Here is a 14,178-nt window from a genome sequence, read left to right on the forward strand (position 1 = left end):
CCAACAAATATGTATTACACTGGCAGATCAAGGGAGAAGTAAGTGGGAGTGGTTTATCACTGTCATTTATATAGAATGGCTACCACGTAGTGATAATAAAAAAGCAGACAGACTTGGTTTTGTTATTGTCATTGGACTTTTCTACCCACGACTGACTGTACTGGGCAGACCACACATACACCGCTCCTTAGTGTAGCCAGGATGCCTCTGCCAGACCTGAGACACAGCAGTTGAGGAAGAATCAGTTATATGATTACAAAGAAGCCAGCCACACAAAAACAGAAACAGCACGTCAGAGAGAGGATGCAGGTAACACAAAAGCCCGTACCAGTGTGGTGAGGGCATGGTGGGCATGAGCTAAGATGGTACGAAGATGTTGCATTTATCCCTGTCGCCTCAAGTCTACTAACTAATTTTAAGCACATACTTTGGCCTAGGCCTACGCTGGTCAGAGAAAACACGGACAAATAAGGCTTGAAAGTATTTGAGAGACATTTGCTAAATTAATTTAATTATGTATGCAGTAAAGAATTTGGCCTTGCCCAAAGAAAGATCTGGCCCTTATTCACAATCCCCCTCCCTGCCTTGGGAAGTAGCCTCTACACTCTTTGGAATTTCCTGAGTGACAGCAGTGTCTGTGTTATTCAAGGTGGGGGCCCCTCAGACCACCCTTGATGGTGCATGATAATGAGGTGACTCAGGGTGGGCCCTCAGGCCCTGTGGTATTAGACTGACCTCCAGGGAGGGGAAAGTTGGAGACACCTGCGTTCAAGGAGATGGTCAATCAATCAAGCAAGCTTATGAAATGAAACCTCAAAAACCCCTGAACACTGGAATTCAGGTGAGCTTCCCTGGTTGGCAACACTCCCTGTGCCGTATCAGTGATAGAGGCCAGAGACTAACACATCCTAAGGACAAAAGAGGCTCTGGGTTTGGAACTCTCCTAAACTCTGCCCTAGGCAGCCTTCTTGGGCCTTTATTTTTGCATCTGTGCCCTTTCCCATAATGCACCTGTGAGTACAGTGGCTTTCAGGAAGTTCTGTGGGTCCTTCCAGAGAATTCTCGAACCTCAGGGTGGTTTGGGGGAGTGTCTAAACTTTCTGCTCGTGGCAGGAGTAAGGGCGGTCTGTGGAGGACTTGCCTTCGGATTTCACAGGTGGGCTGACCTCAGGTTTCATGTGACCTCAGAACTGAAAGGGATCTAAAGATCATCTATCCCAGTTCCATTTTACAGGTGAGGAAGCAGGTCCAGAGGTGGGAAGTGACTCACCCACAGTCACGTAACGTCCTGGCAGAGGGAGACTGGCCCCTGAGTGTCTTGACTCCCAGCACGCTATGCTTTCTGCAATATCCTGTTGTAACTTCAACTGTGAAGCTCAGTGGAGAAAAATTCACCCTGAAGCCACAAGGGCTTTGCTATAAGGAATTTTTACAGGCGCCCCTGTGGTTAGGGGAGCTCATTCCTTACCAGGTTTCCTGCCTCGACTCTGAAGGCTTTCTCTTTAAAATATTTAAGTTGAAGTATTTAATGTTCACAAAGTAAGGGAATCACATGAAAGAAGAATCAATGCTTTCATTGGGTGAAAACACTTTTTTAGGGAGAAAGTCTTTGTTACTAAAATTTTATAATTTTCAAATAATTAAATTTTATTGCTAGAAAAGATCTTAGTGAATTTCTTGGTTCAACCCTTCCTTTTACACACAGAGATGCTGAGACGGAGAAAGAAAAGGAAATCTACCCAAGGCGACCTCATGAGTCAGTGGCAAGGACAGACTGAACTCAGGTCTCCTGACCTAGCCTTCAGTCTAGTCAGAATGTAGGAGCTGTAGGAGCCAAGAGAGTGTGCACACGTATATAAAAGTCCTGAAGGGACCCTCACAGGGCCCCAGAGCAGCCCATTTTTGTTTATCTTGCCTGGGCAACATTGGCTGTCTTACTCTGTCATAAAGTCTTTAAGCAGCTACCAGATACTCTGTTTCTCAGGGGGTCAGGGGGAAAGGGGACTCTTGTCAGTCTTCCTATAGGGCAGGAATGAGCAACCATCTGCCAATCCCATCACTGAGACAGCTAGGACCAGAAGACACCTTGATGCCATCAGATTTACTAAATCATAAAATCTACTGCAGGCCTGATATTATTTCAACCAGGAAAATCCTTCTATCACCTCTAGTTAAGCACAATATGTAAATAATGGGCTTGTATCTCTAACAAGCAACTAAGGTGTGTTACCCTAATTACCCTATATTATAATCTGGTGACTATATTCCTAAAGCACAGGAACAGATTTTTGTACTTGTTTAGAGGTCCCCACAGTGTGAGCCATCTAAGAAGTGAAAGTGTTAGTGGCTCAGTGTGTCTGACTCTGCCATCCATGGAGATGGATGCCCGCCAGGCTCCTCTGTCCATGGAATTCTCCAGGCAAGAATACTGGAGCGGATAGCCATTCCCTTCTCCATGGGATCTTCCTGACCCAGGGACTGAACCCTGATCTCCTCCACTGCAGGCAGATTCTTTACCATCTAAGCCACCAGCGAAGCCCTACAGAAGGTGTGTAACACACACAAAAGCTAATCTATGGCAACATCCTGCCTCATGGGGCTACTCTCAACTTGGGCACAAAGACAGCACAGACATACGTTAGCCCATAAGCTCTCATCAGTCAGGATGGAAGGAGAATTCTACTCAAAGAGATCTTTAAAGCTCAAAAGGTATTTAGATATCATCTTGTATTAATGGGGGGTGGAGAAAGGGCGGAGGAGACAGATTGAGAGAGGGTACTGACTTACCGCTTACCATGTTGTTTTATCATAGTCATTTTCCACAGAAACACTTCTTATGCATTATGTTTCTGGCCTTCTTAACCAGAGTATGAAACAGTGACTAAAATGCAATCCTTTCCTGAGGGTTCAGGTCCATTGTTATGACTGTAAACTATGTTTCTATGCTATGATCCTGTGATGTTCAAATGATGAGAAGATAAATGTGGGGGTAATTTGCTTCTATACTAAATAAACCAGACAAGTTTATACTTTTTTTCCCCCTCCTTTTCTTCTTTCTTACCATACGATTTCAAGAATCCAATTACTTGGCTCCTGATTGCAGCATAATCCCAGCAAAGCACTGATCTTCAGAAAAGGGAGAGATGATCTCAAAGCCGAAGACTGGAGGGAACCCACACCCAGAGGCTGCCTGCTTACGTAATAACACAGGTAGCCTTTATTGAGCATTTATGATATGCTATGCCATAATTTGTGTTCTTTACTTCATTTGATCCTTATAACAACCCTAGAATACAGGTGCTATTGTTCAGATCTCTCTTGAGTCAGAGATACAGTCCTTGCTGAAGGTCACAAAGCCAGTAAACTATCAAACTTGGAGAGTTCTTGCATCAAAGCCCACATTCTGAGTTCGACTCCACCTCCTTAAATGTTTGAAGTAGGATCTTGAAAGCAAGATTGCTGAGAGATTTTCATTTACAAGTGATAAAACCTGAACCCTAGAAAGGGTAGTAACTTCCCCCCAAAGTCACACAGCCGTTTGGAGCTAAACTAGGACTCAGTTCTTGGATTCACTGTTCCAAGCTGTTACAACTCTATTACACAGTGGAGGGAAGTGTTTGGCAATATTTTTGAAAAAGGAGCTACATCCTAGAGGGACTAAAGGCCCTCAGGCCCAGGGTCCTTGCCTTTCTTTGGCCCATTCTAGAGCCACAGAGCTTGAGGTTCCACCAAAGCTTCAGTGTGGATCTCCCACTAGACCTGTGGCTGGAGTACTGTCATTGCGGATGTGACTGACCTGAGTCACACACCACAGGCAACTAGGAAGTTGTCTCGTCTCCCCTAGGCAGGAAAGCAGAGTTCTTATTTGAGTTCTACCTGTCACTCTCTCCCAGAATGAGGGACCCGACTCTCCCCCTCTCCAGACCAGCAGGTCTCTCAGAAACACCCTTCTTTCTCTACAAGTGTGACAGACCTCTCGGGCACTGAGCAGCTAATGAGACCTGACCCAGCCCTTCCTCAAAGAACTCCAGGTGACAAGTCCCAGAGGGAACAGGGTCTGGTTCCCTGGAGTCCTCAAGTTCAGAGGGGAGGGATCTGATACTCCATCTCTGGACAGTTATACAGCTGATCCTGCAGATTGCTAATGAGAAAGTTTCTATAAGGGGTGATGGAAGATAATCAGGTGTCCAGAGGGGAGAGAAGGGAAAGAGAGGGAGAAGGAAAAGACTCCAGAGAGCCCATCCAGACCCGTGGGCATCTGACCTCTGTTCCGTCTTAGAACCACTGCCGTCTGGAGCAGCAGGCTAGGCAAGGGTTCGTGGCTGCCCTTGTGTCTCCTCCCTGCTTACCTGTGGCTGCTGGGTGGTTAAGGGTCTCTGAGGAGAGAGGACAGGGGTCCTCGACAGCAGCTGGTTCATCTTGCTGATGACCAGCTCAGTGATGAGTTGTCTGTCCTCCACCTGGTGCTCCCCGATCAGCGGCATACTACAGTCCATGACCTGGGGGAGGAAGGGAACCCGGTTAGGAAAGGAGACATCCACGGCCTGGGACAGTCTTTCAGAACGGGCAGGACTTAAGCCAGTAGAGGTAGGTTGGGGTGAAGTGAGTGCTTGTGTCTTCCGTTGGAGGCACGCTCCTTTGCATGCCTCCGTTCCCTTCTCCTGCAGCCTTGGCCTTGGGCCTCCCCAGACTTCATGCAGGTCAGGGCTCAGTGGGACTTCAGTCTGGCGACTGAGGGTGGCGGGGAGAGGCAGAGGGCAGACAGACAGTCCAGCCCCAGGCTCTGAGGCTGGCAGACAGGGGAGCAGGAACACGGAAGGCCACGCCCTTAACTCCGGTTAGAAGGCAGTTCTCTCCTCTGTAACTCTTCTCCCACACAACCTCTGGCCCCACTGATACTCTGCCCATTAAACGACTGGCTTCCTGCCTTTGCTCATGACCTGAGATGCCTTCACTTTCACCACCGAGCCAATTCCTCCTGTATGTCAAGGTCCAGATCAATGTTTTCCTCCTTTAGGAAGTGTCTGCCTGCCCAGGATCTCAGACTCCATAGTTCAACTCTCTCATTCAGGGATAAGAAAACCAAGGCCTACCAAGAGGAGGGTGGTATGACCATGTAGAAGTTACATGCTGAGCAGGCCATGGAGTAGATTCTGAAGCCCACTTTGGGCTCCAGACATAAATCCTCTGTAAATACTACCAACACCTGGCAAGGAGCCTCTCCTGCTCCCAGGAAGACTGGACAGGAATGTGTGTGAAGGACACATATGGCCACTGACTCTCCCTTTAACATGGGAAAAGGGTCAGCAAGGTTGTGCCAGAGGCCCAGGCTGAGTCAAGTGTCTCCAGGGCTCAGAGAAGGGCTAAGAAGAATCTCCTGCATCCAGGAGACCTGAGTTCTAGCCAGGCTGAGACACCGACTCACTGTGTGGCTTTGCTTGTGGCATCAGGCCTCCATTCTCTCACTGGCAGAGCAGACTGGATCCAGTGATTCCCAAGGCCAGCTTCCTGAGACTAAGAATGGCAAAACCACTGAAGGCTCCCTGGAGGAGTGGCAGGCTAGGACCCAGGAACGCGGGTCTGGCATCTCTCACCAATGGTGTGGGTCAGCCCGGCTGGTTAGAAACCACAGCTCTACTGGCAGCTGTTTGGCTCTGCACACTCCCCAGCTGTGTCACCCAGGAACCTTCCCGTGGCTCAGGAGACTCTAACCTAACTGCAGTCCGTGCACCCGTGCAGCTCTCAAGCCAAGAGCTTGGCCTCCAGCCCTGGGGCTCGTCTCTTACTGAGATACTCTTTGGGCCAGACTTACCTCAAAAATATAGTCTTTGCCATCTTTGCCATGCACAGCTTTGACGGCACAGATGTCCAGGCCACCGAAGATCTCAGAGCAGGTGTCCACCCACAGCTTGTACCTGGAGTGGGGTGGGGGAAAGTGTCCTGAGGCTGGGGCACTAGCTCCCACCTAGCCCACTTGTGGTCATGCGATCCTGGCGGCCTCTAGCTCTCCTGGCTGCACCCCCCAGACCTCCCCCCATCAATCAAGCACACTGCCTAATCTACTGCACCCTCTTGCTTTGCTCTCTAGACCCTCTCCACCTTCCCAAGCTTAGAGCAGGTCTCATCTACTCTAGGCAGCCTCCCTCAGCTGTTCAGCCCACAGTAACTCCTCCTGCCCTGGAGCATCTATGGCAAGTCCAGTCTTTATCTCCATCATTTTCCATCATATCTCCAGTCCTGCCTAATCTTCTTACTGGGTGTTTGGGCCTTTGTGTCCCATCTGTCTGGCTAGATTAGAGGCTCCCTTTGGGCAGGACTCATTTCTTATACCTCCTCTTCTATGGAAGCCGCCCTCACCAGACAGGGGAGCTGCACCCCTCCCCTCACTCACCGGTCTGACATGGCGATCTGCTCCAGCATTGCAGAGCCAGTGTTTGTCTTCCAGTTCCCTGAGATTGACGTCCTCCTGCAACAAGGCCCCGCCAAGTGACGGCTCATGGTCGCTGTCCCCACCTGTCTCTCCCACCCAGAGCCTGGGGCCTGTCTGCTGACCCGAGAGCCTGGCTTCCGCTGCCAACCCCCCAACCGTAATGCTCTCCTCCTTTCTACAAGGGCAACCTGGGCTGCCCTGGTGCCCTGGAGTCTTCCCTGATCTAACAATTCCTAGAGGACTTTGCCTCCACCTCTCTTCAAATCCTGTGTCTACTTTTAACTTTAGTTATCTGAGCTAAGTCTTCTGTCCACAAATCTATTAACCACTTGAGGTTTGTCTTATTGTATCTTGTACTTTGGCCACCTGATGGGAAGAGTTGACTCATTGGAAAAGACCTTGGTGTTGGGAAAGACTGAGGGGAGAAGGACAAGAGGGTAGCAGAGGGTGAGATGGTTGGATGGCGTCACTGACTCAATGGACATGAGTTGGGCAAACTCCGGGAGATAGTGAAGGACAGGGAAGCCTGGCGTGCGGCAGTCCATGGGATTGCAAAGAGTCAGACACAACTGAGCAACTAAACAACAACAACAAATTGTGTCTAGTATTCCCATCAGCCTACCCACTTGGTATCTGGGCTGCCTTGGTATGCACAAGCTGAATTCTATTGGTCCTGGAAACACCCTCAAGACTCCAGTGAGTATCTTCCCGAGGCTTCCTTACTAGCTCACTTATTCTTTCAACAGTTAACACTGAGGGCCTACAGTATCAGCACTGTGGCTGTGGACAAGCCGGCTGGCCTCTTCGGGCTTAAGCTGCCTCATCCCTCATGTGGAGCCCATGGAGTCAAGTCCCCAAGCCTTCTCTTCCGTGCCCTGCATCCTCCATCTGTGGCCACGCGTTACATAGACTCAACTGGTCTTGGACTAAGGAGGAGGCAATTGACCTGGTTTCTGGTTCTGGATTTGCTCTTGACTGGCTGGGTGACCTTGGGTGAATCACCTCACCTCTCTGAGCCTTATTTATCCTTGTGTAAACACAGGGTTGCCATGAGGACCAAATTATACAGGTTTTAAGTAAACTGTAAATGAGTCTTCACTGAGACACAGTCAAGAGGAAGGGGATGGCCCAGGGACAGAAGAGCCACGCTCATCCACTGACAGAGCCCAGTCACTCCCTACACACGCCGGCCTTGTCACTCACTATGACTGGAGACTGATGATGTGATTCTCTGCTCAGCAGTTCTCAGGAGTCTCCTCCCTGGAGATCCGATACCAGACACTGGGAACCAAGACATGTGGCAGGTTCTTCAGAGCCCTGCGCCAGCCCAGAGAGCCAAGCCCAATGACTTACATGTGTACAGTGCTGATTCCCTTCCAAGGCTGCTCCATCCCAGATCCCTCACCAGAGCCTCACTGAAAATTCCCTGGTGTGAGTAGGCTGCAGTTTTTGCCCCCACTTTACAGATGAGGAGATTGAGACTCAGAAAGGTTAGCTGACTCGTCCAAGATTGTATATCTAGTCAAACTAGGTTCACATGCTAGCAAGGTAATGTTCAAAATCCTTAAAGCTAGGCTTCAGCAGAACATGAACTTTCAGATGTACAAGCTGGATTTAGAAAAGGCAGAGGAACCAGAAACCAAATTGTCAACATCTGTTGGATCATAGAAAAAGCAAGGGAATTCCAGAAAAACATCTACTTCTACATTATTGGCTAAGCTAAAGCCTTTGACTGTGTGAATCACAACAAACTGTGGAAAATTCTTAAAGAGATGGGAATACCAGACCATCTTACCTGTCTTCTGAGAAACCTGTATGCAGGTCAAGAAGCAACAGTTAAAACCGGACATGGAACAACAGACTGGTTCCAAATTGGGAAAGGAGTACATCAAGGCTGTATGTCACCCTGTTTATTTAATTTATATGCAGAGTACATCATGTGAAATGCCGGGCTGGATGAATCACAAGCTGGAATCTAGATTGCCGGGAGAAATATCAACAACCTCAGATACGCAGATGACACCACTCTAACGGCAGAAAATGAAGAGGAACCAAAGAGCCTCTTGATGAGGATGAAAGAAGAGAGTGAAAAAGCTGGCTTAAAATTCAACATTGAAAAAACTAAGGTCATGGCATCCAGCTCCATTACTTCATGGCAAATAGATGGGGAAAAGTGGAAACAGTGAAAGATTTTCTTCTCTTGGGCTCCAAAATCACTGTGGATGGTGACTGCAGCCATGAAATTAAAAGATGCTTTCTCCTTGGAAGAAAAGCTATGACAAATCTAGACAGCATATCAAAAAAGCAGAGACATTACTTGGCTGACAAAGGTCCGTACATCAAGGTGTATATGTATGGATGTAGTCATGTATGGATGTAAGAGTTGGTCCATAAAGAAGGCTGTGTGCCAAGAATTGATGCTTTCCAACTGTGATGCTGGAGAAGACTCTTGAGAGTCCCTTGGACTACAAGGAGATCAAATCAGTCAATCCTAAAAGAAATCAACCCCGAATATTCATTGGAAGGACTGGTGCTGACACTGAAGCTCCAATCCTTCGACTACCTGATGCAAAGAGGCAACTCATTGGAAAAGACCTTGATACTGGGAAAGACTGAAGGCAAGAGGAGAAATGGGCAGCAGAGGATGAGATGCTTGGATGGCATCAACAACTCAAAGGACATAAGTCTGAGCAAATTCCAGGAGGTAGTGAAGGACAGGGAAGCCTGGTGTGCAGCAGTTCCTGGAGTCGCAGAGTCGAACGTGTCTTAGTGACTAAACAACAAGCCCAGGACTCTTGGTGCCCTCACTGGGTTTCGTTTTCCCCTACACCCCACTGCCTAGTTCAGAAAAGATGAACAACTCACAGTTGAGTGGCTTGCTCTATGTGAACAGAAACATAAAGACAGATCAGAGAAAAAATAATGCTGTCTTCCTAGCACTGGTGCTTCATAGGTGTGCTCCTGTGACCAGGCTGGGCAGAGTCCCTCACTTCCTTGTCTGCAGCACAAGGCCATGGTCCATAATAGGGTGTCAGAAACTTTTGAGTGAGTAATAGTAAAGCCCCTTATACTTCACACCTTTCTCTAACAATGGGATGCCAGGCACAGATCTATGAAGGCTACCTGGGGCACATGGGAGCAGAGGGGAACCTGAGAAGCCATTCAGGGACAGCTCAATGGCCACTCAGGACTCACAGGCCATCCGACGTCCATAGAGGGACCCACATTATTGCTGACAGACAGCAGCAGGGGCGGTGCACTCTTCCCACCAAGCCTAGCCATCTCCTGGTCTCTAGGTGAGGGCTCGGGCAGAAGGGAAGAATCTCAAAACTTACCTTGGCTACTGTCAGGTCAGTTCCTTCTTCTGAGAGCAAGAAGATGGCCAAAAGTTTGGGGAAGAGGAGCTGAGAAAACCTAAACATTTGCCCAAATAACTGACAGTCCCTCACAAGTAAAAGTGAATATTTTCTAAAGCTGCTCTCATCGCTTACCCCTCATCAGTGGTTGGGGATTCTCTTTTCTTATGCTCCATTTAAGTTGTTTTCAGAAACCTCAATTTTTAAAAATGTGGTGCCTCCTTTTAAGGATCAAGACACTCTTGCTCTACCATCATCGATGCTTTTTTGTTTATTTATGGGATTTTAAAATTAAAGGATAGGAAATCTGCTTTCATCAGTACCAAAATCATGGCTTTTCCTACTATTTTTAGCTAGTTTTTATAATGGTCTTTTAAATTGTGGTAAGTCGTGTCCAACTCTTTGCGACCCCATGGGCTGTACCCCATCAGGCTCCTCTGTCTATGGGATTTCCCAGGCAAGAATACTGGAGTGGATTGCCATTTCTTCCTCCAGGGGATTTTCCTGACCCAGGGATTGAACCTGCATCTTCCTGTCTTATATTGTGCATGCTTCCTTATTTTATTTATTTATTTACTTGGCCATGCACAGCACTTGGGATCTTAGTTTTCTGACCAGGGATGGAACCCGGGCCTTCAGGAGTTAGAGTGCAGAGTCCTGACCACTGGACCACCAGGGAAGTCCACATTGTGTGTAATCTTAGAGCAACCTTAAATTCCTTTCTGAAGCAGAACAGATTTAAATAAAAAATGATAAACTTAGAAAGTAGGAATCTGGCCAATAAAGTTGTAAAAAGGATTCAGTGCCTCAGTTCCCCACAAGGCTTCTCTCTGCATATTCACTGGGTGCCTCCTAGGAGTCTGCTGCTGCACCAGGAAGCAGGGCTGCCGCAATGACTCTGTCATTACCACCCAGAGAGCTCAGAGGAGCGCCGTACAAACGCCCATGTGTGAAGAGTGCTCAGCTAGAGGTGTGTGAGGGGTTACAAGAAGGGCGCACAGGGACAGGGCTCCTAACTCTCTCGAGGGGCAGGGAGTATAAACCCTAAAAAGAAAGACCAGGAAAGAAAAATGAAAATAGGTGGGTGAAGGGGAGGGAAGCTGCTCCATCCTGATGTGAGCTCAAGTCCAGTGTGGCAAAGGTCACATTCATAGATTGTGATGTTCTTTCTTTGTGAAGAAAAATACTACCTTAATTTTTTTTTAAAGTGTGAAGTTGAAGTGAAAGTGCAAGTCGCTCAGTCGTGTCCGACTCTTTGTGACCCCATGTTCATGGAATTCTCCAGGCCAGAATACTGGAATGGGTAGCCTTTCCCCTTTCCAGGGATCTTCCCAACCTAGGAATTGAACTGGGGTCTCCTGCATTGCAGGCGGGTTCTTTACCAACTGAGTTATCAGGCAAAATGTGAAGTTACTATTTCCAAAATTGGACTTGTAAGCCACTTGTGTTTGGATGTATATTTCAGAATATCGGGTAGTCTTGAAATCTTTTCTTTTTCTTAATTCTATCGCAGGAAGCCTTTCCCTTCTCATTTTGGCAAATGGACCCAGTTACATGGAATAGTCACCTATTCTCATAACCACAATGCTTTTCACGTTCTGTAGTGTCTACGGGGCTACATATTTATAGTTTCTTAGCTTTTTCTGTGCTCTGGCAGCCTCATGAAGTCTACAGATTCCTTTTGATGTATGAAATACTGAAGATGTATAAGTGTAAAATAAAATACACAGGACAGCAGAAGAACTCAATGATTTAAAGTAATTATCATAAAAGTTATCAAAAACAATAAATCTCTGATTAGTGTAAAAATATATGTCTTTTTCTGTAAATAACAAATGTATTTACAGGTATGAATGTAGCTGCAAGTCTAACTCCCATGACTTGTAAGTAGTGATAAAAGCAATTGGTACTTAGAGGTATCTGCCACAAGCGTATGTGATACAAAAACCTCTGTGATGACCGCTGGTGACAAACCACACGTCTGTGTACTAACTACCGCGGTTACTCCAGTCTGCTCACAACTGCGGAGAGCATCGGGTTTCACTTACAGGCGAATGAAAATAAATATTCATTTTCTGCCTCCTGTCAGTTCGAGAGCCCCTCCTGTGCCTTGAAACGAAGCCAGGCCAAGACGCCCCGATGTGCATGGCACCCTCGCTGTGTTCTCTACCTCGTGGGGCCAGGGGAGGCCAAACTGAGAGCTGGTTGCTGCCCGGAGGCTGAGCACCGTCCCTGAGCTGAGGAGACAGTGACGGGCGTCCGGGGGCCCCCACCCCACTCACATGTAAGCCTTGTAGTTGGTGCCAATCTTCTGGACCCGGATGTCATACTTGGCATCAATGAAAGGCTCTGCGGTAGCGTAGGTCTGGGTGAGGGCCACCACGCTGGCAATGTCCTGGAAGTCGTAGTGGTTTTCCACTTTGACCTAATGGTGGAGGAAGGCAGAGAGGCAGAAAGGGAGGTGCGCGTGCACGCACGCTCACACACACACACACACACACACACTGAGAGTCACAAGAGCCCTGGGCCCCCAGGCTCATCATGATGCTCACACCCAGAGGCAAACCTGGGTGCCACATCTTAGGAGGTCCCCACTCCTGAGCCTCCCTTCCCAGGGCTGGGGAGACACATTTGCTGCAATGAGCACAGGGACAGTCTGGTGGCCTGCACTCTGCTTGCTACAAGAGGCCTATCTGGGTAACACTCATGGTTTCAGAGGGGCCATACATATAATCTTCGCCTCGGAAAGAATTCATCTGCAACTGAGGCAGAAGAACAGTCCACAACCAGGCTCCAGCAAAAGCTCCCATTGTGGCCTCAACCCCAGAGCACAGCGGCCCTGGCCTTACCTTGCCCATGCCCGAGTGAGCGTGGCCGATCTTCACCACCACAGGGAACGTGGGCAGAGTCAGCTGAAAGCAGAGAAAGGATTGAATTGGTCAGAGTGTACCTGTCTCTCTGGGGAAACCTACAAATATTTTTCTTGGGAACACCCTTGGAAGGGCTCTTTAAAGAACCAGTGCAACCTATTTGCATCAGAAATTTAAAAATTTAAAAACAGAGTGACAGTGACTTGCCTCAGGTCAGAGCATATTAGTGGCAGAACTACAAGGAGCCCGATCTCCTGTTTGGTACTCTCTGCATCTTTAAGACTCATTGCGTCACCCTTCATGTGTCCAGCTTTCCTGCACTAAACCTGGCTTTTCTCCCCTCTCACGCTCTCTTCCTTGCTCACCAACACCTCAAACTCAGCACCAAACACAGCTCAGAATGCAAAGGCATATTTCTGCCCAGTTTGGGTTGGAAGATAGCTAACATAAGAATTCAGCATGTTTACCATTCAAAAGAGATGCTTAAGAGAGTAAACGCTACCTTGTTGTTCAGTGGCTCAGTCGTGTCTGACTCTTTCCGACCCCATGGGGGTGACACACCAGACCTCCCTGTCCTTCACCACTACCTTGAGATAGCTGTATCTTAACAGAGAAACCACAAAGACTTAAAAGAAGAAAAGCCACCCCCCAAAGGCAGGATGTCAAGCTGTTACACAATGGCCAAGGGAGAAATAACGTGGTAGAGGGGACCAGATGTCAGGAGACCTGCATCCCAGTCTCTCGGCAACGCCTCCCTGGGCTTCAGCCTTCATATCCGCCAAGGGCAGAGGCCGAAAGGGAGGCTTTCGAGAGCCTGTCCAATCACACATCAGACTGTACCCTGGCTGGGGTTGCACGAAGAGCCAACCCAGATGCCAAATCTCGTCCTTTCTAAGTCAGGTCAGTGCTCTCTCAGCTGCCTTCTTTGCAAACATTATGACCACCTCGAGACGAAAAGAAGTCTTTCAGAGGATACACTATTGACTGACGAAAAGTCAGATTCCTGTGGGAATCCTGAGTGTGACCAGATACTGGGAGTGCCTGACCTGAGGATTTCAGCACTCCTGGCTGCGGCCAGCTGAGGCTGGGGCAAGGAGCTTCAAGTTCAGTTCGAGGCAAGGGTGTGAAGCTCCTGAGGGACAGAAGCGGCACCCAGCCTCCTCCTGTCCTGTGCAAGACTGTGGGGAGACTCCCTCCAACCGCCCCGTGGGTCTCTGCTCGCAGCCTCGGAGCACTACGCTCCCCATCAAACAGCACACAGGCTCCAGTCCACGAGTGCCTCACTCGTTTTCAAAGCCGCCTGCCCTCTATAACAAGATGCAGTCTCTCGGCTGAGTGGGGCCCTGAGACAGGACATCAGGGTGGCCAAGAGCAGAGAAAGGGCTTTGAGGGCCCAGGTTTGCCCCGAGTGATGGGCCACCCCATGCTCTGAGCCCCTCAAAGAGCACTGTCCTCAAGCCATCTGCATGGGCTCGGGGAACGCGAAAGGGTTTCTAAGGCACTGGCTGCTTTCTCCGCTGTC

The 14,178-nt window shown here is 48.6% G+C and overlaps 1 protein-coding gene across 2 annotated transcripts in view; it reads right to left on the reverse strand.

The window, feature by feature from the left end:
- SYN2 (synapsin II) overlaps positions 1 to 14,178 on the reverse strand; it is a 182,479-nt gene that overhangs the window by 47,632 nt on the left and 120,669 nt on the right. For both annotated transcript variants that reach the window (XM_025272545.3, XM_025272544.3), the window contains exons 6-10: positions 12,636 to 12,698; positions 12,069 to 12,211; positions 6,392 to 6,466; positions 5,813 to 5,915; positions 4,350 to 4,499 (exon numbers count right to left, since the gene is read on the reverse strand). In XM_025272545.3, coding sequence (XP_025128330.1) covers positions 4,350 to 4,499; positions 5,813 to 5,915; positions 6,392 to 6,466; positions 12,069 to 12,211; positions 12,636 to 12,698 — 534 coding nt within the window. The remainder of the gene's footprint in view (positions 1 to 4,349; positions 4,500 to 5,812; positions 5,916 to 6,391; positions 6,467 to 12,068; positions 12,212 to 12,635; positions 12,699 to 14,178) is intronic.

The sequence above is a fragment of the Bubalus bubalis genome, chromosome 21, assembly GCF_019923935.1.
Source record: "Bubalus bubalis isolate 160015118507 breed Murrah chromosome 21, NDDB_SH_1, whole genome shotgun sequence".
Lineage (NCBI taxonomy): Eukaryota > Metazoa > Chordata > Mammalia > Artiodactyla > Bovidae > Bubalus > Bubalus bubalis.